This window comes from Coniosporium apollinis (assembly GCF_000281105.1).
Source record: "Coniosporium apollinis CBS 100218 chromosome Unknown supercont1.3, whole genome shotgun sequence".
NCBI classification, from domain to species: domain Eukaryota; kingdom Fungi; phylum Ascomycota; class Dothideomycetes; genus Coniosporium; species Coniosporium apollinis.
Genome location: NW_006913265.1, coordinates 742,864 through 767,323, shown reverse-complemented (window position 1 = coordinate 767,323; position 24,460 = coordinate 742,864). Strand labels below are relative to the sequence as shown.

Sequence of the window (24,460 nt, the reverse complement as noted above, 5' to 3'; positions counted from 1 at the left end):
GCTGGGCAGCAGATAGAAGGCGTTTGAGTGAATCAGCGGGCGCTTACTTGGGGGCGCAGCGCTTTACGGATAACGCGTTCTGTGGAGAGTGAATGAGCTCGTATCGAAACGGTGGCTGGAACGGTGACGCGAGGTCTGGGAGGGCGAGATCGAAAAGGTCCGACGCGTCGGTGATATCTGACACGAATTCTCAACGCGTTGGAGATTCAGGAATGGAATAGAGCAGATAGAGAGTTGCAGCAGCGGCGGGACTTCAGATATCAGAAATGTCAAGCCAGGTCAGCAGGCCTCGCAGCTTATTCATCGACCCTATCATCAGCGCCGCCCCCAAGACTTGTCATACTCAACCCATCCCCAAACGTGACGCGGCAGCAGGTTTCAAGGTCTGTGATCAAGCCTGCCCCCAGCTTGACAGAGCTCTGCCAGCGCCTCTGGGCACCACGCACGCCCCTGCGCGCAAAACAAGTGGCTTGGACACGCCGATCTTCTTCCTTGCGTGGAACACTGCACAAGGCAGAAAGCTCGCTTGGCTGCGCTCACAAATTGCACTGCGGAGAGGGCGCATGATCAGGGCCGGATTGGTCTGCGAGGCCTTGAAAAGTCTCCGCTGGACATGGGGCGCTGAACCCTGTTTACTGAATACGAAGGCTGGTGTCACGATAACGGGCCGTTTGCGACGTCATTGGACTTCTTGAGACCAACGTTAGCGGTGGCGGTGCGTCTGGCTCAGCCTCATGCACCAGCCACGCTTAGCGGTTGATCTTCAAATATCTAAACAGAGCTTCATGCTTGCGTTCTGAACAGATATCGAATGATCTGTATCCTGGCCCACAATGTCTAGCCTCCAGAGTAGTCTGGGCACTGCAGTAGCCTGATTGCCAAAGCGTTCGATGCCTTGGTGAGCGTCACCTCATGCACCTTGATCCTCTTCGAATCGCAAACATTGCCGGTGAAGACAGGCGCATCATCGATTTTTTTGGTATCAGAATTTCTGCGTTGCCCACACCTCACACCACCATCAACGCGTTCTCACTCTCCGTCAGCACCCACAAGCACCTCCAGAACCCCACCGCCCCTGCGACCAGCAAAACATAATACACCACCGTCCACACATTCCCCAGACCAGCTCGCAAAGGCGGACCGCTCCTCGCATCACCACCCCCTTTCCCATCCCCAACATCCGGCGGCCCCATCGGCACGCCCGCCTCAACCTCCAGCTCACCCACCCGTCCCCAAAGTCGCGGCAGCCCCTGCCAATTGCAGAAACTGTGTGCCAAGGTAACAGCGACGACGCTTCCAGTCCTCAGAAACACAAAAGCCGCAAAGAAGCCAAAGACGCTCGTGTACCCGAACTGGAACAGCGAGCGCAGCAGGGCGGGCAGAGCCGGCGTGCCTGGATGCGTGAGTCTGAACTCATAGTAGTGGTGCACGTGCGCGATACCGAAGTACAGCGGGGTCAGAAACACGATGCGCGGCGCTGACTCTCGGGCAAGGATGTGCAGCGGGATGATCAGGCTGCGGAACAGCAGCTCCTCTGTCACGGGCCCGGCGACGAAGTTGCGGTAGCCGATCCAGGAGCCCAGCGTCTCTACTAGGTCGCGGCCCCGGATCCAGTCGCGCCAGCCGCCGTCGACGATGCCGGATTCGTAGAGCGGACCGGCGAAGAGGATGGAGCAGAGGAGGAGCGTTTTGAGGATGTCGAGCGGGCGGAAGGGCCACCAGCCGAGGAGGTGGAGGGTTTGGGATAGAGAGGAGCCATCGTGGGTGCTGGTGATGTAGATGGTGATTAGGGTGCTGAGGAGGCAGGAGAGGGTTACGGCGCGGATGCGGGCGCGGATTACTTGGGGGGTGTCGCGGGAGAGGTAGGGGGAGGGGCGGGTGGTGCGCGAGAGATAGAAGGGAGCGACGTAGAGGACAGTGAATAGTATCTAGGTGTGCGGTTAGCGAGAAGGTGCGCCATTGAGTAAGTTGGTATTGATATGCTATAAATGCCGATGTCTTTTAGAAGAGATGGAGTGTGCGCCAAGAGTAGATATGTTGAAGTCATTGTAGTCGCCGACAGGTCTTCAACTGCCAGTAGTACAATCACCTGGCGCTCCCCCGCAATGCCATGCCCCTCCTCGCGTCATCTTCTCGGGCACCGTGCTTCAATGAGGCGCAGTCAAACGGGTGAAACATGCGAGGCCAACCGTTGTGTACGGAGATGAATGAAACGGGCACCTACAGACAAGGCGGCTGCCAATCGCGACGATATCGCAGGCTCTTTCTTCATGACCATCCTGTAAGGGTATGTCTGGTTCAGAGTGTAGTACAAGATGCTCTTCAGCTAGTTGGTGTCGATATGCAGGGGCTAGGGTTTCGGTCTGAGATTCTGTGAAGCTCGAACCGCCCAGCCAGTCGTTTGCGGCTCAGCAGGCGCTTTGTCGTAGTAGCCCACAGATGGGGCAACAACTCGGCAGGCTCCATCATGGAGATGGCGCTGCAGATACAGCGCGTAGAGCGCAGTGGAACAAATATAAGAAGACGCGACAAGTCGCGTGTGTTTCTGGCTGATCATCCAATCTCTCGAAATACGCAGCCAGCAGTCGCATAACCGCCGAATCAGAAGCGATCAAGCCCCGAGACCCGCTACCGCGCTTTCGAAACCCAGGCCATTGGGACCGTCAGCCAAAACTGCGCCTCCAAGTCCGACTCGCCGCATCGACGCCGCCGACCGTTGGCGGGCGTTAGTGGCCGCCCTCTCCGTGCGTTTAATTAGAACCTCATTTTACCAGAACGCGCTCCTGGACGAGTCGCGTCAGAGAGCCCCGTCTGTGTCTATCGAGTATCGATAGAGGGGCTCAACGCTGACGAGTGCGCAATCCGGCTGGACCGATTGCGCTCTTTCTCTTCTTCCTCACTCTCACCACCCCTCAGGAGCCCCTCCTGTGACTCTCTTTACGTCTTCATTCTTCCGGATTCTTGAGATCGCTCAGTTTGGGTCGAGGGCGAGGTGCGGGTGCTTGACATTGGTCTCTGCATGCAATCATCACTTGCAGAAGCTGATACACCGCTTCTCCTCCTCATCTGCTCTCCTGAGAGTCGACTCTCGAATCCGCTTCCTCTCTTCTGGCTATCATTTTATGCTCTCTACGGGCCAGTAATCACTTGTTTGATATGTACTGGTAGCTTTCTATCACTATATCACGCCATATCTGAGCATCTTCTTGTCTCTCTTTGATAGTCATATACTAGTAATCTTAATTGTCCACGGCCCTCCCCTAATCTAATCATCCTACACTGTCGCCATACGATACACGACATGTCTACATCTGCCAGTGCCGGAGGGTGGCCGGCGTCACCAAAGCGATCACGAGGGTCTTCCAAGTCATCTCCAAAATCTTCACCGAAACGGAAAGCACTGCACGTGCGGTCAAACTCGAGTCTCAACGAACTAAACGGTCCTGGTCCTACCATCCGCATGGTTATTCCCTCAGACACGCACATATATTCAAAATCTCCTTTTCCGAGCAATCCGTCGCAAATCTTCAGGCCACGCAATGCGCCCGCCATCGAGGTGTTCCAAGACGAGGTCTCGGGCGTTTCAGAACCCAAAGTTCCCACCAATGCCGAGGTGGCCAACGCACTGATCCCTGAACCACTACAATCTGATGAATCAAAACGAGCTTCGTCGTCTACGAATGCGTCAGACCCCCCGACCACGGCGGGGAAGTCGCCTTTATCTCCATCGTCCAGTCGCCACTCCGAGACAACCACAGCTCCGTCATCACCTGCGACGTTCAACAATGATAACTGGATCGAAGGGCTGGGCATACTTCACGGGGCAAAACCGGGCGACAGGTCTTCCACGATAAGAGCAGTCATCCCCTCAACTTCAACCATCGCCCACCACCTAATAGCAAGGCCATCGCTAGTAACAAGGCCCTCCGAAAGCTCATTGGCTTCCTCAGCATCTTCCGACACCATAGCATTCCGCAAGCACGAAGATCGCAGGGCTTCCTCGAACCCTACCTTACCTCTCCCTCCACCAATCCCGTCAAAAAGTCAAAGACGTCCTGCTTCCGCTGGTTCCTCTCGTTCTCGCAGTTCGAGGCAGGCTTCGACTACCCCCAAACGAGCCGGCAAAGCGCGCCCCAAGCAGTCATCAGAATCCCTCTTCTCAACCGTGCACTCGTACGAGTCTGAGGAACGTCCTCGATCAGCGTCGACCCCGTCTACGCCTTCAGATGCCGCCATCGGACGTCCCCTTGGTAGAGGTGTTAGATTGCAATACCCGATCGTCAAGCCGCCCTCAGCCAGCGGTTCATGGGCACACTCTCGTGTCCTGCCGAAGAACCCTTCCCGGATGAACGCATACTCGCACCGGCCGCAATGGAGTAGCGCGCTGTCCACGATACCGTCAGAGTCGGATCGCACTTCGCGCAGCTCGCAACACATGCGGAACGTGTCGCAGTCAATACCCGACATCTGGGTGCAAAGCGAACGGCCGCGCAGAAGGGCAACAATAACGAGTACGGCTTCGTCCGGAGCAAATGAAGGATCGCCACTACCCAATGATTCCACGATTTCCATCTCGCAATCTTCTGTCGTAAATACTCAGCTGGCGGAGGGCAGAGACTCAGACGAGCGCCAGGACACAGTGGGCGAACTGCAGTCTCCGCAGCTCAAAGCGCAGCGGTCTGCGAATTTTAGCAGGCACTCGACGGAATCGCGGCCGAGTTCAGGAGGCTCAATCATGTCGGTCATACCAGCTTGGGCTAGGTACGCAGAACACCGCATCCAGCCGCTTTAGCTTTGCTCCAGCCAACTAAAAAGTGCAAGCCAAGCAGAACGAGGGATATACTGACACAACCACAGATCCTACTACAGCCGCGGCGAACACAGCTTCCCCTCGCCCCAGACCAACACCTCCATGACCGACGTCTCGGACTCCCGCCTCGGCACAGCGCAAACGGTGCAGAGTACCGCACCGAGCCGCTCGCCCATCGAATCTAGCTTTCCCCTCAGCATCTTCAACCCGCGGCGGCGACTACGTCAAGCTTCTCTTCCGGAACCGCCGGCCGACACGCCAGCAGTCGTAGAAGTACAAGATGCACCTGTCGAGGAAGAGATTTTCGTGGTTGGTGGCCCGCGCCCTGCGATCTCGGAGCCATTTACCCCGCGCCTGAGTCCGGATCGGAGGAGTAATGCGCGGCTGAGCACTTGGAGGCCGCCGTCGCTGGACGAGGCGCTGGGGAATTTGGTGTTTAGCAGGGCGAATATCCAGATCATGCTGTTTTGCTTTGGATTTATCTTTCCGCTGTGTAAGGCTCCTAACCCCTTTCGACGCCTCATCTTCCGTAAAACGGACTTGCTGACTTGTCGGAAGCTTGGTTAATCGCTGCATTCATACCTCTACCGCCGAAGCCGGAGCGGTCGAAAGAAGCTGCAACGAGCCAGCACGACGTCGAGTGTGCAGTCGACATCAGTCTTGGTCCGTGTGATGTGAAGGGGTATCTGAAAGCCAAATGGTGGCGTAATCTGAATCGGATTATGGCGGTTCTTGGGGTCGCACTTGTAGGAGCTATAGTGAGCTTTTGCTTCTCTGAGCGCACGGATATGAATAGTGCTAACTTTTGACTTCCAGATCGCAGTCGCTGTTGTTGCATCACGAGCCTAAAAGTCGTATCTTACCCACATCTCATGGTTTACGCGTCTATGCTCAAGCTGGAGCACCACACTCCTTTCGAGACGTCTCATTTAGTCTTTTGCATGGAAGTTGACGGGCTCTATTATCTCATGCGTCAAAATGTTTCTAACGCTATCTGGCATGCGTTCGCTCTCTTATGTGCTCCCTCCTCTTTACGATGTCCATGGGTCATGCATCAGTGTTCAGGCGTTTGTCGGTCACCTCGTTTGCTGGTCGCTTTTGATGCAATCTCCATCTGCAGTATCTGAGCGTTTTTGTTTACGTCGTGGATCATTTGTTGTCTGCAGCCTTCAGCTCTGCAGTCCATCCGGGAACACTCGATGAGGTCGTCTTTTTGAGGTACTGTGTACTCGGATTATAATGAGATATCACTAAATCGGCTCAATATCCAAGAGTACAAGTTGGGGCCTTGAGACTAACAGATTCCCATCTGCGGAACAACTGCGCATGATTACGTTCACGTATCTCGACGCGCACGTTCTGCTCAACGGTCTCCGTTCAAATCAATCATTGTGAAGGACTACTTCGCGCCAGTTACACACACACAAAGAGGAACCGGTCAGAAAACCCCCAATGAATCGTGTGCGCTTGTAGTCCGATCTACCACAAAATCAACATCGCACCAAAACGCCCGCTTTTCGACTTTCGAGCCCATTGTCATCAATCGTTCACCCCCCACCAGCCCCCCATCTCCTCATGATTTAAATACCTTCTCCAGCCCGTCGAGCAAAATATCCGCATGATGCCTCTGGAACACCAACATCGGCCTCAACCTAACCGCCCTCTCACCACTGCCCCCGATATTAATCCCCACGCTCTTCGCCTTCTTCAGCACCTCATCGCGTCTCGGACTATCCCACGCGATAAACGTGCCCTGGCCCTTGCCCCTCAAGTTCTTCACCTCGGCCGGATACTGCTGCGCCAGTCTCTCCAGCTCGGCATACAGATACTCGCCCGTGTTGGCAGTGTTCCTTACCAGATCCAGCCTCTCGACCTCCTTGATGATCGCCCTGAAGAGAATCGCGCGCGCCGGGTCCCCCATCCACGTGTTGAACTGGCGGTACGGCTTGTTGGGCCTGAGCTCCGGGTTCCCGAAATAGTACCCCGCCGTCTGCGCCTTCTTGCTGAACGTCACCATGTCCGGCGCGTCGTCGAGGCCCCAGTGCTCGTGCGCCCAGAAGCGGCCGGTCGCGCCGACGCCCGTCTGGACCTCGTCGACGATGAGTAGGATGCCGTGCTTGCGCGTCAGGGCCCGCAGGCCCCGGAAGAAGGCCGGGGTCGCGTGGTTGTCGCCGCCTTCGGACTGGATGGGCTCGATCACGACGGCCGCCGGGGGATGGTGGAAGGTTGTGATGAGGCGCTCGGTCTCGTCGAGGCAGCGTTGTTCCTCCTTGGCGTTCTCTTCGGCGTGGGCTTCGAGGGGGTATTTCAACGCCGGGAAGGGCGCTTGCGGCCAGTCGAAGGCGGGGATGTCGAGTTTGTGGATCGGCTTGCTGCGGGTCGTGCTCAGGGAGCCGAAGAGGCGGCCGTGGAAGGCGGACTTGAAGGAGAGGATGGATAGAGATGGCGCGCCGGGCGCTTGGTTGTTCATCGCAGAGCTCATCTCCTCCGGGGTGAAGTCGACGTCGGCGCCCCCGCGCTCTTGACGCCGCTTCCACATGAAGGCCGCTTTGTAGGCGAGTTCGTTCGCGTCGGAGCCGGACTGCCCGGTGAAGACTTGGTTTAGGCCGCGGGGCGCGACGCTCAGGATTCCGGTCTCCAGGATGTCGGCCCAGTCGTGCGAGGGGAAGTTGCCCAGCGCGGGCCGGTTGATGATCGAGGAGGCCATCTGGGGGGAGGAAGCGGCGAGGAGGAGGGACGGATTGTTGTAGCCCACGGGAATCGAGGCGATCTGGGCGTAGCTGGCTGCTGTGTCAGCCGTGGTGTCTTCAATTGGTCTATGCGCTGTGACTTACACATCGAGCAAGAGGTTGCCGTCTAGATCCGCGAGGCTGGTCTTGGTCAGCCAATGTCTGTCTTTGCGTAGCCAGGATTGTCCCTACTAATTGCCAAAGCTACTCGTGTAGTCCGCCATCATGTTCAAGCTCCTCGTATCAAACACCTTCGTCAGGCGCTTGATGGCTTCCTGGCTCTTCGGGCCCGGTATCTCGGTCTTGATGATTGGCCCTCTGGGCTCATCATCGAAGAATGGCTGCTCGCCCGCATCCGGGACCGCAGCGGCAGCGGCAGCCGACGCCATGTGCCTCGAGGATGCTGCTGCGAAGGCTGGCATTGGGAGCCTCGAGGTCGGTCGGACGATGCTATGGGCAGAAAATAGCCGCATACGGGCCGTTGTGCGGAGGAGGGAGGCCATGATTGATCGAAGTTCACAGTCTACTGTATAGAAAGTGGCGTGAGAACGCCCTGCGTCAAGCGTGCGATTGACGGGTCGACGAGGGTGGAGTGCGCAGTCCGCTCGCTTGGTTTGCTGGCTGTTCAAAGTGTCAACCTCTGGACGAGATTCAAAAAGAGCAGAGAGTGGTTCTTCGAGTGAATTGAGTCGAGGTCAATCGGCGGGGCAGTGTTGATAACCGCCAAAAGCCGTTGCGTGCCACCCGCCGGCGCAGCGCCAAGACACAAGACGCTAGGCCGAATATAGCTATTGGATCCGAGGTGGGTGAGTGAATCCGAGGAAGGCGTTGAAGACATGATAAGCAGCATTACAATGTTGCCATGGCGTGTTCGAATCTGGAGCGATTGAGGTGGCTTGCGGGGGTTGACAGTTACGGTGGTTGAAGAACTTTGCAGCTGCGAAAAATTGGAGGTAAATAGCTGGCCAGCCAGAGTGAGGGCCCCGCTTGCCTCAATGCTCTAGCTACCTGAGATGTGTCATGGTAGTATACCTACAAAGATTCATTGTAACTAGGATCCGCCTCCCTGCTCCCGCCCAAATGCTTCCAACCGGGTATCAACGCCTGGCACACGAACACCCAATCTGGTGCACCGTGGCCCCCGTCCCTGAAAACAAATGCTTACGCCCCATGAGCGCGCCGCATGAAGCTGTAGTATTAGCTCCTAATGATGTAGAGACTATCCCGCGTAGCAGATGCACGTATTACTCGCTGGTCAACCCAAGCTGCCGAAGCCTCTCCGGATTCATGCCCTCGAATCCATGTGATTTCGCCCTCACGTTGCGCTCCTGCTCGTCGGAGCCGTTGGTTGGAGGTGTCGCAAGTTGCATGGGGCTGGGATGACCGTTTAACGCTGGGGAATCTAGATGTTGTTGCTTCGCCATGCTGGCCGCAGGAATCCAATCTCGGTCGTGAGTATCGCCTGCCTCGAGCTTGTAGTCTGAGGCTCCATTGACGGCCTCCAGAGCTTCGTCTGTGAAGGACCCGGATACGTCTGCATCGTTGGTGAATCCAGAGTCATCCACAGCGTCCGGTATGTCTTCCGCTGGAGGCGGAGGTGGAGGGGGCGGCGGAGGAATTTCGGCCTTCAGCTTCTTCGACTGCACGGCATCGTCATCTGCAGGCGATACATCGTTTGCTGACCCCTCTCGTTTCCGTTTGAGTTCTAACGAGCTGGGCGATGGCTCCGATGGCGAATCTGGTTCGATCTTCTCCTCTTCAAGCTCGATGTCCGAGACATCCGCCTTTTCATCCTCCTCAGCCTTGACCTTGGCATTGTCGCTATTGACCTTGATGTCCATAGGTGTCGCAGAAGCTCCTTTAGCTGCTGCCTCCTTAGCCTTTCTCTCAGCCTTCTTCCGGTCGTACTCCTTCTTTTTAGCTGCAGCCTTCTCGAAGAACTCTTTAACGTGCTTCTTGATCTTCTTCTCCTGATCTGAGGTGATCTTTGTAGGGTCTTTGACGCGCTTGTGCTTGAAGTCCGAGTTCGCGATGGTTTTGGTGATCTGTTACCAGCGTGTGAGCGGCGCGCTTGCTGGAAGCTTGAGCACTACTTACCTCCTTGGCGAGCCGCTTCAGGTCGTCTCGGTCAAGCTGTTTCTTGAATTTATTCATCACGTACTGGACGGAGGGAGCCAGCTGACATACGGTCAGTGTTTGTAACAGCCATATGATGAAGGAATCTCACCGTGTTCTCGTAAAGCTTCTTCTGTTTCTCCTCAGGATACAATCTCCACTTATCTTTACGCTCCACCTTCTCCTTCTTTGGTTCTTCCTGCACAGGCTGGGGTGTAGCTGACGCGGACGACTTCTCTTTCGGTGTCGTATTCTGGGTGATGCTGTTGATGATCTCCTGTAGCCTCTGCTCATGCGTAACGACCTTCGGCGGTGGAGGTGGCTGAGCAGCTGGCGCAGTCGGACGTTGCCATGTAACCTGACCGCTTGCGCTGTAATAGTATGTCTGGCCACCATCAGACTTTGCTATGAACCAGCCAGCTGGGAGAGCGTTGAATGGAGCGGGACGAGGACGGTATGGAGGTCGTGGCCCGAAGAATCCGCCTCGCTGTGGCATGTTGCTTCGTGGTCCTGAAGGCGCAGCGGGGCCTCGTGGAGCATCAGGAGAGCGTGATGGCGACTTCGACTTTGACCGGTCCTGCTGGTCGCGTCTTCGGTCGTCACGGGGTGCTACCACCATCGCGGCTGGATCCCGCTTTACTCGTGGAATACGGTAACCGACTTCGAGCTGGCTCCAGATATGAAGGATCTCCTTGGCCTTGGTCTCAACACGCTCATCGCCGCAAGTCGTGAGCTTCTCCACGGTCTCCTCAATCTTGGAGTCTTGGATCTTGTTTCGTGTAATTCGCGGGAACTGGAAAAGGATATCCAAGACCTGCAGGGCAACGTTGAAGTCGTCTATCCACGTCGACAGCGTTGTCTTGAGAATCCGGTAACCATGCATCTTGGTTATGCGGTTACGGACTTGTTCTTCGTCGCAACGCTGAATGCGGCCGAGGAGCTTCACGGCAATCCATTTCTCTTTGCACTGCATGAGCGTGGCCATGACCTTCGTAACACCGGCTTCATCCAGAGCCTTGGGCTGGACGCTGTCGACGTATTCCTCATCGTCCTCGCCTTGCTTCTTCTTGCGGGGCTTCTTGGCCACGGCGAGATCCCATCCATCGCCATCGTCAATACCAAGGGCTTCGATGGTAGTGTTGGAAAGCTTGGTAGCGCGCTCGGTTTGTGTCTTGCCTCCGATAAAGCCGGTGCAGTTCGGTTCGCCGCAGTAGCATGGTTGAGGGTCTGCGCCATACCTGTCGACGTTGTAGTTGAAAACTAGTTCTTCGCCAGCTTTGATGTTGCGCTCGGCAAAGATGCCCATACGCAACTTGTCCCCAACCACCCACTTGTCCACATATGAGTTCGGATTGCAGGAGTGGTTGCAGAACCGACCGAGGTTGCCTTTCTTTGTCGCATCAACAAACTCGCCTTTGCTGAGCGACATAAAGTAGAAGTGCTTAATACCCTCCTCATCGTACTGGTGCATCCGTCGTCGGAACGCCCCTTCATTGATAACCTCGCCAATATATTCGAAGATAAAATCGTGTGCTCGCAGGTCGGTATTGGCGCGCAGTCCATATCCTTTCTTCTCGGTTTTGATGACGGTGACGTTGGCGTACTGCTTTAGCTGGAAGCGTTGGTTCTGGCAGCCGCTGCCACAGCCGCAATCGCCCACACATTCCATTTTCGTCGCGCGGTTGATACAGTCGGAGTCTTCGCCACAGGCATGGTTGGTCTTCGATGCAGAATCTGTAGAGCCGTCAGCTAAGCCAGAATCTTGTGTCAAGCACTAGAGGCGGTCGACGTACCCCACTCCTCAGCGCAGTCGCATTCCAGCGCAGGCTCGGTGGAGCCCAGGTGCTTCGCCGCATAGACGCAATCCGGCAGCACCTGGAAACTGGAAGTGGCCTCTTCGGTCTTGTCTTCCCAGTCAAGGAAAAGTAAAGGCGGCCGTGCGATAATCTTCTGAGATGTGGTTCTTGACAGCTTCGGAGCCTTTCCAGGCTCAAGCTTGAGCGTAACGTCTCCCCCTACCACCTCCTCCTGCTCGCCTTTAACAGGCGACTGAGATGGGCTCTCCTTCTTGACCGGCGATAATGTTTTCGACCGAGCTATGAACTGTGATGCGGTGCCATTAGACGTTGTGGGTTGAGCGTCCATGTTGTGCGATGCCGGCCGTGTCAAGGGCGAGGGCACCTCCGAGGGGCTGTCCGCTTCAATCTTAAGGCCTTTAACTTCTGCCGCAATCGGCGCGACTTGCTTCTCATCACGATCGCTATCCGACATGGTGGGCAATGTTGCAGCAATTAGCGGGGTGGAAGCTGAAGTTGTGATGGAGAATGCGCAAAAGCTGCGGAAGGAGGCACTAAGCGACCCACGAAGACGTCGAAAGTCACTCGACAGCGGCACCCCTTACTACCCACTCGATGTGAATAACGCTCCTCTAGCATGAATCACACGTCGCAGACCCAGATTATAGAAATACGTTCAAACTAGGAAACGACCTGGTGACCGTAGGGAAGTCACTGCAGGTGCAACACTCTACGAGGCGACAGCCGGTGGCCCGCAGCGAGGCTCAACTATGCGGTGGCGGCGCGCGTATTTCTCTGAAGGAACGTCGGGTGCGAACGAGCGGACGGGCTCAGTGGCTGTCGACTGCAGACGCAGTTTGACATAGGAAGAGTGTGGAGCGGAGGATGGCGATGTCGATGCCGCTTGACGAAGTTGGGTCGGCTTCAAGGAATGCGAGAACTTCAGAAGGACGACGTGTTCGTTCTGGGTGCCCGGTTGGCCGTCTTGTAAGGGGAGAGGGCCGAAAGAATGGGTTTCGCTGCTGGCGCAGTTGTCGCAAAGCACAGAATAATGAAAGATGCAATTGCGGCTCTGCAACCTCACCGAAAAGAGTAGCTCTCTCGGCTACAAGAACGCCAAGAGGTGAGCGCAATCAACAATCGGAATTATCAATTGGCCGAGAGAGGTGAATAGTAGAAGTCATTGTTCATGTATTTAGAGCCATCCGCCGCATGATAGTGCCATTCGTGGCCATCCAAGCTGTTGCCGTCAATACATCTACAGGAAGATAGAAAGCGTCAACAAGCTGAAGGAAAAGCGCCGCCTTGGAAGGGTTTTGAGCTGATCAACTGGTTGGTCTCTCAGCAGCGCCGCGGTGGTACAATGAATGGTGTCTGGTGGATTGTCAACAGCTGAGAGACAAAGATGAGACAATGTTTGGGCAGACTTTCACACAGTTCGTGGGGAAAGATGGCTTTGAGATCTCGAGGTGCGCAGTGATCCGACTCAGGCTCCTTGGCGGCATGACTCGCTCAATTCAGATCACGTGCTTATCCCAAACATCAACATCCCGAGGGCCCGACCACCTCCCCAATAAAGATGACCTGCCGCAGATGTCAGCTTCCGATAGTATTACAATCTAAAAGACTGCTGGGGCTTGCAATAGACCCAACAGAGTCCGGCTGTCACTGACTGGATTGTCCCGTCGCGGGACGATATTCCCATTCACGTCCATTTGTGACTCGTTCTACGGCGTTGCTTTCGAACAAGTCATTTCGGAACCACCGACACTAGGCTCCAACATCTAGCTCAGAACGATAGCGCAGACGTCGGGGCCAAGATTATGGAGGGCTTCGAGCGCGGATCTTTCACAACTGCGCGATCCCTCACGTATGCTTACTACTCCTCGACGAACCCAGTCGATGATGACAAGCCCGCCGTCTTACTTCTCCATGGCTTCCCTGATAGTGCCCAGCTCTGGAGCGAGATTGTTACCTACCTGACCGACCTCCCGTACCGGATACTGGTACCAGACATCCTTGGCCACGGCGGGACTTCAAAGCCCACAAATGCCTCAGAATACAATTCCAAGTCCATGGCAGACGACATGGTCGAGCTTCTGGATGCTGAGCATATCAAAAACGTCATAGCCGTCGGCCACGACTGGGGCTCTTTCCTTGCCCAGCGGGTTTACCTATGGCATCCAGATCGCGTTGCAGGCCTGATCCTATTGAATGTTGCGTACATGCCTCCAGACCAGGAGCACCGCTTCGACCTGGACACCATCATGGCCATGTCGGAAGAAATGTGTGGATACCCGCAGCTGGCCTACTGGAAGCTGTTCACCGCTCCAGATGGTGCAGAAACCATTGGCGACCACCTTGAGAGTTTCTGGACCGTAATGCACGGAGATAAGGAAGATTGGATGAAGCGGATGTTCTGCACTCGCGGTGCCATGAGGGAGTACCTCCTTGCCGACGAGCGTGTTGAGCTCAAATGGTATGCGAAGGACCGCAAGTGGAGGGAGCCCTGGATGGAAGTCGTGAAGCGAGACGGGCTCGCGGCTCCACTTAACTGGTACCATGCCATGAAAGACAACCATCAATTCGAGGCCGAGAAGGAGTTGCCAAAGCACCGGTTTCGCGTCAACGTGCCGGTGCTGTTTCTTGGGAGTACGAGGGACGCCGTGTGCTTGACGTCTGCCATCAAGTTCCCGCAGGAGAAGGGGCTGTTGCCAGATCTGGAGGTCAAGGAGATTGAGAGCGGTCATTGGGTGACGATGGAGAAGCCTGAAGAGGTCGGACAAGCGATACTAGGCTTCCTCAAGGCGAGGTTCTAGCGTTAGCCGAGTTGGCGATGGCATGGCTCAAGGATAGCAACAGTCGGATGGGCGATTCCAAGGTGATGAAAGGAGTCCGTGATACTTCCGCTCGAGACCAGAGCTAGCATCAGCGAAAGCGGAACCATGGTACGGCTCTGCACGTAATTGCAGCTTCAGTCGCTTCGTTCCGTATGTTCGTGATTGGAGTAAAATGTGTGGGTCACGCAACGAGGATCAAACCCGATTCGTGTATGCTTCAATATCTCTGAAGGTTGAGAGGAGTCCGCGAGCCTTGTCGGATGACGGGACACATGCACAGTCCAACATGCCGAACCAACCTTAATTCCAGTTGTCCCTATTGAACAACCCCACGCTAGGTGCAGGCATGCATCAGACAGGAACCAAGACGTTGCTTGTCGATTCCTTGGTGCTTGTGGAAAGGCTCACTTTCGAAGCTAGAAAGTACACCGTTGGTGAAGCGCTACGTGTCAATGCGCTTGCTAGAGGCTTAGAGGCTCGCAAGCGCGACAGCGAGGCATGAGCGGTGAGGTGCAGCTCATGGACTGGCTATAAGTAGGCCGCTGCCGACTTCACCGAGCAAGATGCTGCGCCAGAGGTTTCCTTCCAGATCGAGCGCTGAGGGTCGGCGGTTATGTGCCATGTGCCATGTGCCTCAGGCTGCCTGGACATCTGCACGTCTGCACGTCTGCACGTCTGCACGTCTGCACGTTCAAGTGGGCACCCTGGGCCCGAAAACCCTCCGACACTCGACGCATGCGACCGGTCGCAAGCCACCAGGCCGACGACGAGACGAGACGAGACGAGACGTTCCCAGCTGGACGACGAGCCGCGCCCGTCGTATCAGAAATTCTGCTCGTGAAACTGGCGCTTCCGGGCCGTGGTCAAGCCAGCGGGCAAGGTTCCGGTGCTTGCGTCGACGCGAATAGCACGCGTTGCCCTATGCGGGAAGGTCGGCGATCCTAGCACCGTTCGGCCTCGACCAATGCGCGTGCGGGCTGGAGCAGATGCGAAAAAGATACAACGCTACTCCTCCGTACAACGCCCTTCTCAACACACACACACAGCTGCGAGGTCAAAGACCGACGGTCGACTTGCGCGCAGCATGCAGCACGCAGCATGCAGGACCGGCCAGGCGCAAGTCGTCCCTGGTGCTGCCCCAGGTCATCGCCGCGGCTCTCGTCATGTTGAGCCCGCCGTTCCCTCCGCGGCGACGGCGGTAAGCCATGCAGGTAGTGTGCACTAACACTGCAAAACATCCAAGCGTACATGTTCGACCCCTACGTCTGCATAGCAATTTCCTGCACCTCTATTCTGTCCTTTTCCAGCCTCATGGTCGCTCCTCTACCAGACCTCTGCCTGCCGGCATGAGCACCACCGCCAGGCCGGCCGTCTTTACCTTCGTTTCGTCGTTTTGTCCCTTGCCCATCCATCCGTTCGTTTTGTTATTCCACCTTTGTCGCTTTAGGGCGCTGCCCGCACCTGCAGTGACGGCACTGTGTTCGCCTTTCTTCTTAGTTTGTCTTCTTGCATTGGGCTTTAAGTCGGGCGCATTGCCATTCGTTCACTTTTTAATTGCGAGGTGCCGCTGGCAAGACATGGAAGCACACGCAGAAAGGCCCTGGACCGAGCATGAAAAGGTACGTACTTGCGCAAGCCACCACTATCGCAACCTTCGCGCGACTCATCTTTGCGCCTCCAGGTCGAGCTACTGGCCGAGATACTCAAAGCTGGTCCGATACCTTCACATGTGCTACTTGGGATCATCCGAGACTCTGGGATCCAGCTAAGATGGCAGGATATCCCATTGCCGCATGGTATGTCGTCAAAGTGCGGTCTTCAGTACTGTGAGCGCTGTCATCCTGCATCCATGCGCTTATGTAGCCTTGGTGGAACAGCTCGCGCAAATCTTCAGCATGACCCCACAGCTACTGACTCGTCACTGAAGGCCGCTCTATGAGATCTTGTCAAGACGCATTCGACGAAATGGCTCGTGCAGGACAGCAGCCTCCTTTCGACTTTCGCAGACCCCAACCTCTCGCTGGTCCAGTACATCTACCGGCCCCGGAAATCTCGGAACGTCGCCTACTCCCTCCTAACTCTTCGACTAACCTCGGCCGCTTCATACAGCCTCGACCTCCGCATCCGTACCCCCCAGATGTGCTCAACCAGCCGCCGTACATGGGCTCGCCAACGGGCGAAGGCCGTGAGAGGAAGAAACGTGGACGGCCGACAAAAGCAGAAGCTCAGGCTAGAGCAGAGGCAGCAGCTGCACGGGGGGAAACTTATCCACCACCAGCGAAGCGGTCAAAAACTGGACGTTCGTCTTCGGGAGCTGCCGAAGGAGGGCCCATGCCTATGACACCCGGTTCGGCGCCGCCTATCGCGCCCCTAACGACGCCGCCTCGAGCGAGGGGCGTCCACGCGCCTTCTGAGACACCGAGTACTGGAAGACGCAAGCGTGGCAGACCATCAAAGACGACGAAACCCGAGGAGCAGGAGGAGCAGGGGCTATCGCAAAGCCAAGGAAGCAGTGGTGGGCTCGGGCCACCTTATATGGAAACTACGCCATCGGGGCCGAGCGACAGGCCTGGATACGCCCGGCCGCATCCTATAGGTCCGCTCGCTCATCCAGCTGTACTGGAACACCGTGAGCAGGAACCGCGAATGGAAGGAACAGAGGAATTTCAACATCGAACCACAACGCCACACTCGTTCAAAGACACGGTCGGGATATGACACGACTGAAGCAAATGAAGCACAGCGGGAGGTCTTCTCTTTTAGCGCGCATATCAAAAGTCTGACATGCAGTCATGATAACGGTCTCACGACACCTCGACGCTTCATGGAAGGTATGCATTGTTGCTTCCAGCGCTCTTCGTACACGCGACATCTCTTATAGCATCGCTTTCTTTCCTATTTCACGTTTGTTTTGATGGCTGCCTCGATTCTATCACGGCTGATGTCACGGCATAACGCTTCTAATGTGTACGCATAGCATCCTGAGCTTTCCTTCAATCTCACTGTCCACAATTTTCATTACCACTTGCTATCTGTACGACTAGCATACGATTCCTATATTTTCATTACGTATCGCTCAGTTCAGCCGGGTACATAGCGTAGTTGACATATAAGACTCCACGATGACCTTACTACTCTTCTCCTCCGCAAAGCGAGATTCCGGCGCTTAGCAGATGATCAACCCGATGATGCAACTACCCGCTGCAGCGTCTGTTGGAAATTCGCTGACCTAGATACACCGCGTACGCATCGGGCGACGGAGAATTGACACTAATGTTGCACGACATCCCGCTAAATCAGTCACGCTCCGCCGCTCTCCAGCTAGCGATAAACGTCTACGCGAATCATGACCGTCATTTCGTGTCAACCTCTTTCGATGCTGTCCCGAGCTATCTATCTTCACTCACCGACTTTTACATGCACCACAAGAGATATGGCTCCTGTGGTCAACTGACCGACAAGGCTCTAAGCACTTTCGCCAACATCAGACCCTCCGACCAACTCAGGATGCACTGAGGGGATTTCACTACTCTGGCAGTTATCACGCCATCGCGGTCGTCGAAAATGGTTTCAAAATCCCATCTCCATCACATCCAATATTTCTTTCGTAGGGAAGCCTCTTGCACAATCGGCAAGCGATCACTACGCTTTCCAGTCGGGTACCCGGCCGTCTATACACCCAAAGATGCGCGTGTCCATCATGTTGCAAGACGCCAATCACATGCACACATAGGTGTGATCCCTCGAAACCACGTATGAGAGTGTACTACTATCGCGCATTTTCAACAGCCACGTCGCTGGACGCTAGTTCGTTAGTTTGCTCGACTGAGGCCATCGCTTCGGTGTATCTGCGTCAATTGATCACCATTGGGGAACAAGCAACCCGGCAGAGGCGTCTTGCTCCTCGGGAAGACCTTTGCGCATATACCCAGGCTAGACGAATCTCCCTGGGCCAAATCGTGCAGGCTATTAGGCAGGCAAGAATCTACAGACCACCACAGCAGCTACAGAGCACGAAGTCTAGCCTACTTCCACCTCCTCATGAGAGATGACCGATTAGACTCTGTGCCCCAACACTGTAACGCGCTGAACCCCGAAGTCGTTCAACCGATAGGCAAGTCAACAGCATGTCTTGTTTTCATGATGCTCACCCAACTTGTCAGGATACACTATCATGAAGCCAAAACTTCCACTATTGCAAGCAGCTGCAGCAAGTTAATAAAGTTTACCTGCCTCAGAACATCTATGACACGTCTCAGCTGCGGTGTTCTGGCCTTGTCATCGTACGGCATTCGGAGTCTGCCCATCATGAAGTCCTCGCAGCCCTTTGCCAGTATATGTACCGTCGGCTCTGCGTGTGCATCATCTTCAATATGACACCGCGATCCATAACGTTAGTGGATAACGATGACGCCACCACCCCTGCAACATGGCTTCTCCGTGCGACCAGTCGACGGCAGTTTCGATGTAAGAGTCTCTCATCACGTGTTATTGGCTGTGTTTCCAAATCGTGTCCTTCTTTGATTGCGCAAGTACGCAGAACCTCGTCAATCACTACGGTCCAAAATCCGGTTAAGAGTCCATGACGGCGCAAGACTGGTCCTTTGTTCAGAGTCTCTGGCATACTGTGCGGGTCGACTCAGATGCTACACTTGTCTTAGTTTATTAGCACGGATGAAGTTTCTAAATAAACGCGAGACAGGCCCACCAACCAGTGGAACCCTTGCATCCAAGACTGAAGAGTAAGACACACCACAATGCTATCATACTGTGCAAGACGCTCTCCCAGAGAAACACACTGACACAGCTTCCGCACCTCCTCACCGCACCCACGACCGGCAAAGGGAGTACAAGATCCCACTGCCCTCTCCCAAAACTCGTTATACACTCAACAACCGATCGACTTCTCATTACATCAAAACCTCAATACAACGTACCAGCATATCAACCTCAACACCCATCAGCATCATCAGCACCAACCACGCCAACCATCCACGGCTCCACCACTAAAGCACGTGCCGCTACTGGAAAACCCGCAGCTGCAACGGCACGATCAAGGTGCGCAAGATCGACTGTCGCCTGCCATACTGTCGGCGCTCCTACGCTTACCAGTCCTCGCCACCGAATAGCTTCGGCGATAGTGAGGGAGAGGAGAAGCCGTGGGGCGGGCGGAAGAAAGGAAGGAAGGAGGGGAAGTAGGGGATAGCGGTCGGTGAGGATTATGGAGGTGAGAGATGTAGTTATGGCGGATTGAGTTTTGGGGTTTGATTTTTGAGCTTCGGTTCTAGGGGGTTGATATTGAGGGTGTTGGGTGTTGGTGCAACTCTTACGGAATATTCTTAACCATTTGGAGGACGTCTGCAATGAATGCTGTTCTGTGCGACGTGATTCGTGGTTCGTCTTGAGCGTTGACCCTCAGCTGGGTGAGAGACAGCTCCTGTTCCCAACGGTATCAATGTGCCCGATCTCAGATCGTTGGACAAGCAAAGATCGCGCAATATCGAATACCGTTTCGTGTGACGTAAACCCCGACATCTCCGTTTTCTGCAATAATGGTAAACCAGCAAAAAAGCCACCCTGTCGTACGTCAGAATGCAAGACTCGCTGCCACAGGACTGCCCCACCCCCAATCCCAGAAAACTCCCACTGAACATGCCCAGCGCTAATGAGCAGAACCGCAACGTTGCCAGATCCCGCCTCCACATTCAGCTCAACTCTCCAAGGAAACCTAAACACCGTCAGGCCCCCTACAAACCATACTTGGCACTCCCCCACACCCCACACTCTCAAAACACATCATCCGGCCACTCAAACTCCTCCCTTACCAGCTCCAGCCCCTGCGGCATGGTCGGCAGCGGCAGCACCTCTCCTCCATCCGGCACCAGCTCTACAACGTCCTCCTCCTCGATCTGCCCATTCAAGTAGCCGTTTCCTGGAGGCGGAGACACAGAGCGTCCGCGTCCATCCTTGCTCGGCTCCCGGCTCCTGCTCCTCGCGCGATGCTTACTCGGATGCGAGGGCGTCGCAAACGCCGTCGGCTTCTTCGGAACGTCGTTGATCGCGATGGTGGTTATTGTGGTCGTTACGGTTGTCTCTTCCTCCACGGTCGTGAGTTCGAGGCTTGTGCGCGTGGGAGAGGACTGGACCGCTGGCTCAGGGTCCTCGAAGATCTGCGCCTGCAGCGAAGTTGTCCTAGTAGCGAAGGCGGAAGAAGCCGGCACAGATTCGCGCTTCTTTTTGCTTTTGGGGCTCGATTTGGCGGTGGTCTTGGCGGTTGCGCGCTTCTTCTTCGGGGTCGAGGCGGCCTCCCATTCGGCGTCGTCTTCGGGCTCTGCGGATGCTTTGTAGGTGAGGTCGCTCTTGTTGCCGCTTTTGCGCTTCTTGCTGGCCTTGGGAGGAGCTGCTCGGGACTTTGGGGCAGGTTCTATGTCTGCAGTCCAGATATCACTTGGTTGCGCGTCTTGCGAGGCCGGAGGGTTAGTAGTTGCTGGCTTGATAGACACTGGTGGCGTAGACAACTCGGGAACCACCGCTTCTTGAACGGAGTGCTCAACACGGCTGGTGCCATGGCCTTCAGGGCTTCTCTCCACCTCCAGAAGCTCTGGGAAGAGGATCCGCTCAGAAGGCAACGATGGAAGCTGCCCAGGAACAAAGGCTTTTTTGAACGGAGAGTTGCTACGTGATCTATACGCATGATCGAGCGTTGGCTTGGGCGGTAAGGCTGGTAATGGATGAGCTTCACCAAGCGCGAGATTCAGTTGAAGGCGAGCTTCCGACAGTTTCGCCTCGAGGTCGCTGACGCGCTTGTTGAGCTTCTGCTGCTTTTGAAGATCCTTCTTTGATTTCGCCTTGCGGAGTGACTGGTGTTCTTCTATAGCCCTTTCCGGCGAAAGCGATGAAGAGCCTGATTGCTTGTGGCCAAGATGAGCTTCAGAACGGACCTTCTTAAGATTCGTGAGCGATGGAGATTTGAAGCCAAACAGTGGTCCCCGGTTCGCGGTACGGTCTGCCGTGTCTTGCGGTCCCAGTATTCTTGCCACTCGGTGGCTCTCCTTGGTCTCAGTGGAGGATCGAGCATCGTCAATCTGAATGGCTGAATCTCGGAATGTGCCAGTGGTATTCTCTTTTCCCGTCGAGCTGGTGTAACCCGCGGCATAGATCTTCGCATTGCGAGGCATTGTCTGAGTGCCTAGAGCACCAAGCTGTCCAGTCCGTTTGAGCTCAGCATAAGTTTCCTCTGCCATCGCCTGCCTCTCCCGAAACTGCTTCTCGCGCTCCTCCTCAATCGCCTCCTGTATCAGTTCCTCCCGAGACTCTCTCCAATTGTTTTGTACGCTACGCCAAAGGTTGACTGGGTTAAACGACGAAGCGATCGATCTACCGAAACGGAAGATGCCAGACTGCTTGCTGTCCGCGGTGGCGGTAGTGGAGATCGAGTGGTTCGGATGATGCGTCAAGCCCTTTCGCTGGGTTGCCTTCTCTCCATGTTTGGAGGATGATGATCCGCCCGAATTGTCTATGTAATCATCCATGAGGTGCTCAACCGTTGCATCTCGCGCCGTAGTCGGGAAGAGACGCGTGAAGACGCTAGGCGGCTTGTCGCTTGCTCTGTCATGCATGCTTCCTTCTTGGAACTTAGAGGGCCGTCCTGGCCTTGAGAAGTTACGGCTACTGGTAGATGCATACAGCTCTTCAGACGCGCGGTGAGACGACTTGGAATGTGAGTAGCGGCTCCTCTTGGATGCGTGAGCTTCGGCTTTCAGTGTTTGACCCTCGTTGTGTGTGCCATTGCCCTCCTCGTATGAGCTGCGGCCTCGCTTTGGCGTTCGGCTGTGTTCGTCGACTAGTGTGTCTAGATCTTTCGCCAACGGTCCAGCAGGACTTATGGTGGTCTTGCTTGCGCATACCGCTTTTGCCAAATGCACCTATATATGGTCAGGAGTTAGCTTCATGCCTCCAATCGCTTGAGCGTTGCCAGGGAAGATACGAACCTGCGATTCTGACGCAGATATAGACATTTTGGTCATTGCAGCTACTGGATCCTCCGAATTGCTATGTACATGAAGGTGTAGAGCGTTGGTTTGTGTTCACTCAGAACTGAGTAGGTTAAGAGTGCGCGGCACAGGTGTTAGATATGTCCTGGGCAGTGACCGATCGAAAGCACGAGACGAAAAGAAAATTGTGAAGGCCGTCAAATTATGATGCAAGATCCATGACCAAGGGAACAATTGCCCAATTACGGGAGCGAAATGAAGTCCGGATTGTTTGTGATGAGGGGCGGCGGCCAAGTTGGCGAGGTGAAGCACCCGAAGAGCGCGAAGTCACGTGCACCGAATGGGCTAGGGGAACCACACTCTTACACACTCTTACACACTTAGTCAAGCGTTCATGAATATCTATTGTGAAGGAAAGAGGCCTCGTAGTGTTTGACAGCTACAAACGCTGTTGTAGAGAAAGAACATTCTCCTGAAGGCAGATACAAAGGTTTTCTGAGCGGTTGGCCCTAGAAAGCTTCAATCTTTTGATAGCGAATAGCGCCGTCATGGTTGGTAGTGTTTTCCTTCCTATAGCTAGCGACACGATAACGTTGACGACTGCATGAAGTTGAGATGCATATAAGAAATAATGCCGAATCTTGCCGTCGCTCATAACTTATGATATACAAACAGCTAGATCTGAGACCGGCTAAACCCTATGATCCCTGCGGCAATCGTAGAGCTTTCCCTGTAGAACACGAAAATATGCATGTGTACAGAAGGGGTAGGAAGTTGCAGAAAGCGCTGAGTGCTGATCCTATTTCGAGGTCTTTTCTGATCCAAGGATCACTTCTTTGAATCCTTCCCCGAGTCTTTCTCTGAATTCTTGTTGTTGTTGTTGTTGTTCTTCGCCTTGGAATTCTTGCCCTCCTTGGCATCTTTCTCCTCCTGCTCCTTAACTTGCTGGTCTCGCTCCTTCAACTTTTGCTCCTCAGCCGCGACCATATCTGTGGCAAGTCAGCAGGTTACGCACAGCGACATGATTGTAGTCCGTAAGTAAGGGGCAGCATACCCATCCACTGATCCTCACCCGCATACCGCTCGTGGTGTATCTTCTTCTCAATTATATGCTTGTGTGTCGGGTCATTCGGATCCAGATATCTGACGGTCTCCCACCTCCCAGCACCCTTACCCGCATCGCTGGCCTCGAACGCGAAACTGCACAGTAGTACCGCTAGCGTGAGACCCTGTGCGTATACACGAGCCTGTACGAGCTTCTGCTGGCCGGTCAAGTACGGGTTCCGCGAAACGATTCCGAACGACGCGCCCATAGACAACACCCACGCTCCGAAGATAATTGGATATCGATTCTCCTTGGCCCAGTCCGTGATCTGCTGCGTCAAGGGCTTTTGCCTTTCGATCTGCCGCTCTGTCGTCTGAGCTTCATCTTTGTAACGCTTTTGGGGGTTGCGTTGGGCTTCGTAGCCTCTGGAGGCGCGGTCGGCTGTGATGATGGCTATAGGTGAAAAAGGTTCAGGTCAGCAAATGTTCTTCGCTGAGCCTGATAGGTAAGCTCTGGGGTCCGACGGGAGCTGTACCGGCAAATGTTCCTGATGATGCGACGAGGAAAGCTCGGAATGGCACTGTGAGCTGGCGGAACATATGGGATCGTGCGCTTGCTGCGTAGACTCCTAGACCGCCGACGGCGACACCAGCGAGGCCGCCGAGAAGGCCGCCTTGGACCGTCGCACTGTGATGGACTCATTAGCTATGCTCTGTGATGGAAGCTTTGCTATTCGAGCCATTGGCGATAGATTGATAGCTCCTCTTAGCCTTGGATGTCGAGTGACCTACTTGTAATGCGCCTGCTCCTCCTCCTTCGTAAGAATCTTCATGGTGGAAGACGAGGCGTAAGATTGATGAATGGATATAGCAGCTACTGCGAAGATAAGAACTTGCAAAGCCGAAGAGGAATACTGGCTATCCGTAGCGTTGATTGAACCTGCGGCGAGAGCTCCACTCCCGCCTTGCGATGTTGTGACGTCGGCGCCTGAGAGCTGCCGATCGTCCGTCCTACCAGAGTCAACTCAGACCTCGGGTGAATCCAGGACATTTGACGACTCTCTTCGAGCGATCAAGTATATAGGGCACTGTATCCTATATTGATCCAGTATTGATTTGTTGTATAATAGGG

At 55.0% G+C, this 24,460-nt stretch overlaps 8 protein-coding genes across 8 annotated transcripts; 3 read left to right on the top strand and 5 right to left on the bottom strand.

Moving 5' to 3' along the window:
• Positions 1–1,007: 1,007 nt before the first annotated feature.
• Positions 1,008–2,278, bottom strand: W97_00963 (uncharacterized protein; the record flags this gene model as incomplete). The annotated part of the gene is made up of 2 exons (XM_007778874.1): positions 1,008–1,928; positions 2,225–2,278. The coding sequence occupies 2 exons, from the start codon at positions 2,276–2,278 to the stop codon at positions 1,008–1,010; spliced, it is 975 nt and encodes a 324-aa protein (XP_007777064.1).
• Positions 2,279–4,435: 2,157 nt separating this feature from the next.
• On the top strand, positions 4,436–5,659 carry W97_00962 (uncharacterized protein; the record flags this gene model as incomplete). Its single annotated transcript, XM_007778873.1, has 4 exons — positions 4,436–4,761; positions 4,858–5,303; positions 5,369–5,568; positions 5,627–5,659. The coding sequence occupies 4 exons, from the start codon at positions 4,436–4,438 to the stop codon at positions 5,657–5,659; spliced, it is 1,005 nt and encodes a 334-aa protein (XP_007777063.1).
• Positions 5,660–6,383: 724 nt separating this feature from the next.
• On the bottom strand, positions 6,384–8,042 carry W97_00961 (4-aminobutyrate aminotransferase; the record flags this gene model as incomplete). Its single annotated transcript, XM_007778872.1, has 3 exons — positions 6,384–7,590; positions 7,645–7,680; positions 7,732–8,042. The coding sequence occupies 3 exons, from the start codon at positions 8,040–8,042 to the stop codon at positions 6,384–6,386; spliced, it is 1,554 nt and encodes a 517-aa protein (XP_007777062.1).
• Positions 8,043–8,783: 741 nt separating this feature from the next.
• On the bottom strand, positions 8,784–11,925 carry W97_00960 (uncharacterized protein; the record flags this gene model as incomplete). Its single annotated transcript, XM_007778871.1, has 4 exons — positions 8,784–9,584; positions 9,637–9,717; positions 9,767–11,388; positions 11,448–11,925. The coding sequence occupies 4 exons, from the start codon at positions 11,923–11,925 to the stop codon at positions 8,784–8,786; spliced, it is 2,982 nt and encodes a 993-aa protein (XP_007777061.1).
• Positions 11,926–13,273: 1,348 nt separating this feature from the next.
• W97_00959 (uncharacterized protein) lies at positions 13,274–14,269 on the top strand (the record flags this gene model as incomplete). The annotated part of the gene is made up of 1 exon (XM_007778870.1): positions 13,274–14,269. The coding sequence occupies one exon, from the start codon at positions 13,274–13,276 to the stop codon at positions 14,267–14,269; it is 996 nt and encodes a 331-aa protein (XP_007777060.1).
• A 1,598-nt stretch (positions 14,270–15,867) lies between these two features.
• W97_00958 (uncharacterized protein) lies at positions 15,868–17,008 on the top strand (the record flags this gene model as incomplete). The annotated part of the gene is made up of 3 exons (XM_007778869.1): positions 15,868–15,909; positions 15,972–16,086; positions 16,218–17,008. 3 exons carry the CDS (start codon positions 15,868–15,870, stop codon positions 17,006–17,008), a joined length of 948 nt encoding a protein of 315 aa, XP_007777059.1.
• Positions 17,009–20,076: 3,068 nt separating this feature from the next.
• On the bottom strand, positions 20,077–21,909 carry W97_00957 (uncharacterized protein; the record flags this gene model as incomplete). The annotated part of the gene is made up of 1 exon (XM_007778868.1): positions 20,077–21,909. One exon carries the CDS (start codon positions 21,907–21,909, stop codon positions 20,077–20,079), a length of 1,833 nt encoding a protein of 610 aa, XP_007777058.1.
• A 1,203-nt stretch (positions 21,910–23,112) lies between these two features.
• Positions 23,113–24,161, bottom strand: W97_00956 (uncharacterized protein; the record flags this gene model as incomplete). The annotated part of the gene is made up of 4 exons (XM_007778867.1): positions 23,113–23,273; positions 23,339–23,782; positions 23,865–24,016; positions 24,121–24,161. 4 exons carry the CDS (start codon positions 24,159–24,161, stop codon positions 23,113–23,115), a joined length of 798 nt encoding a protein of 265 aa, XP_007777057.1.
• Between the last annotated feature and the right edge of the window lie 299 nt (positions 24,162–24,460).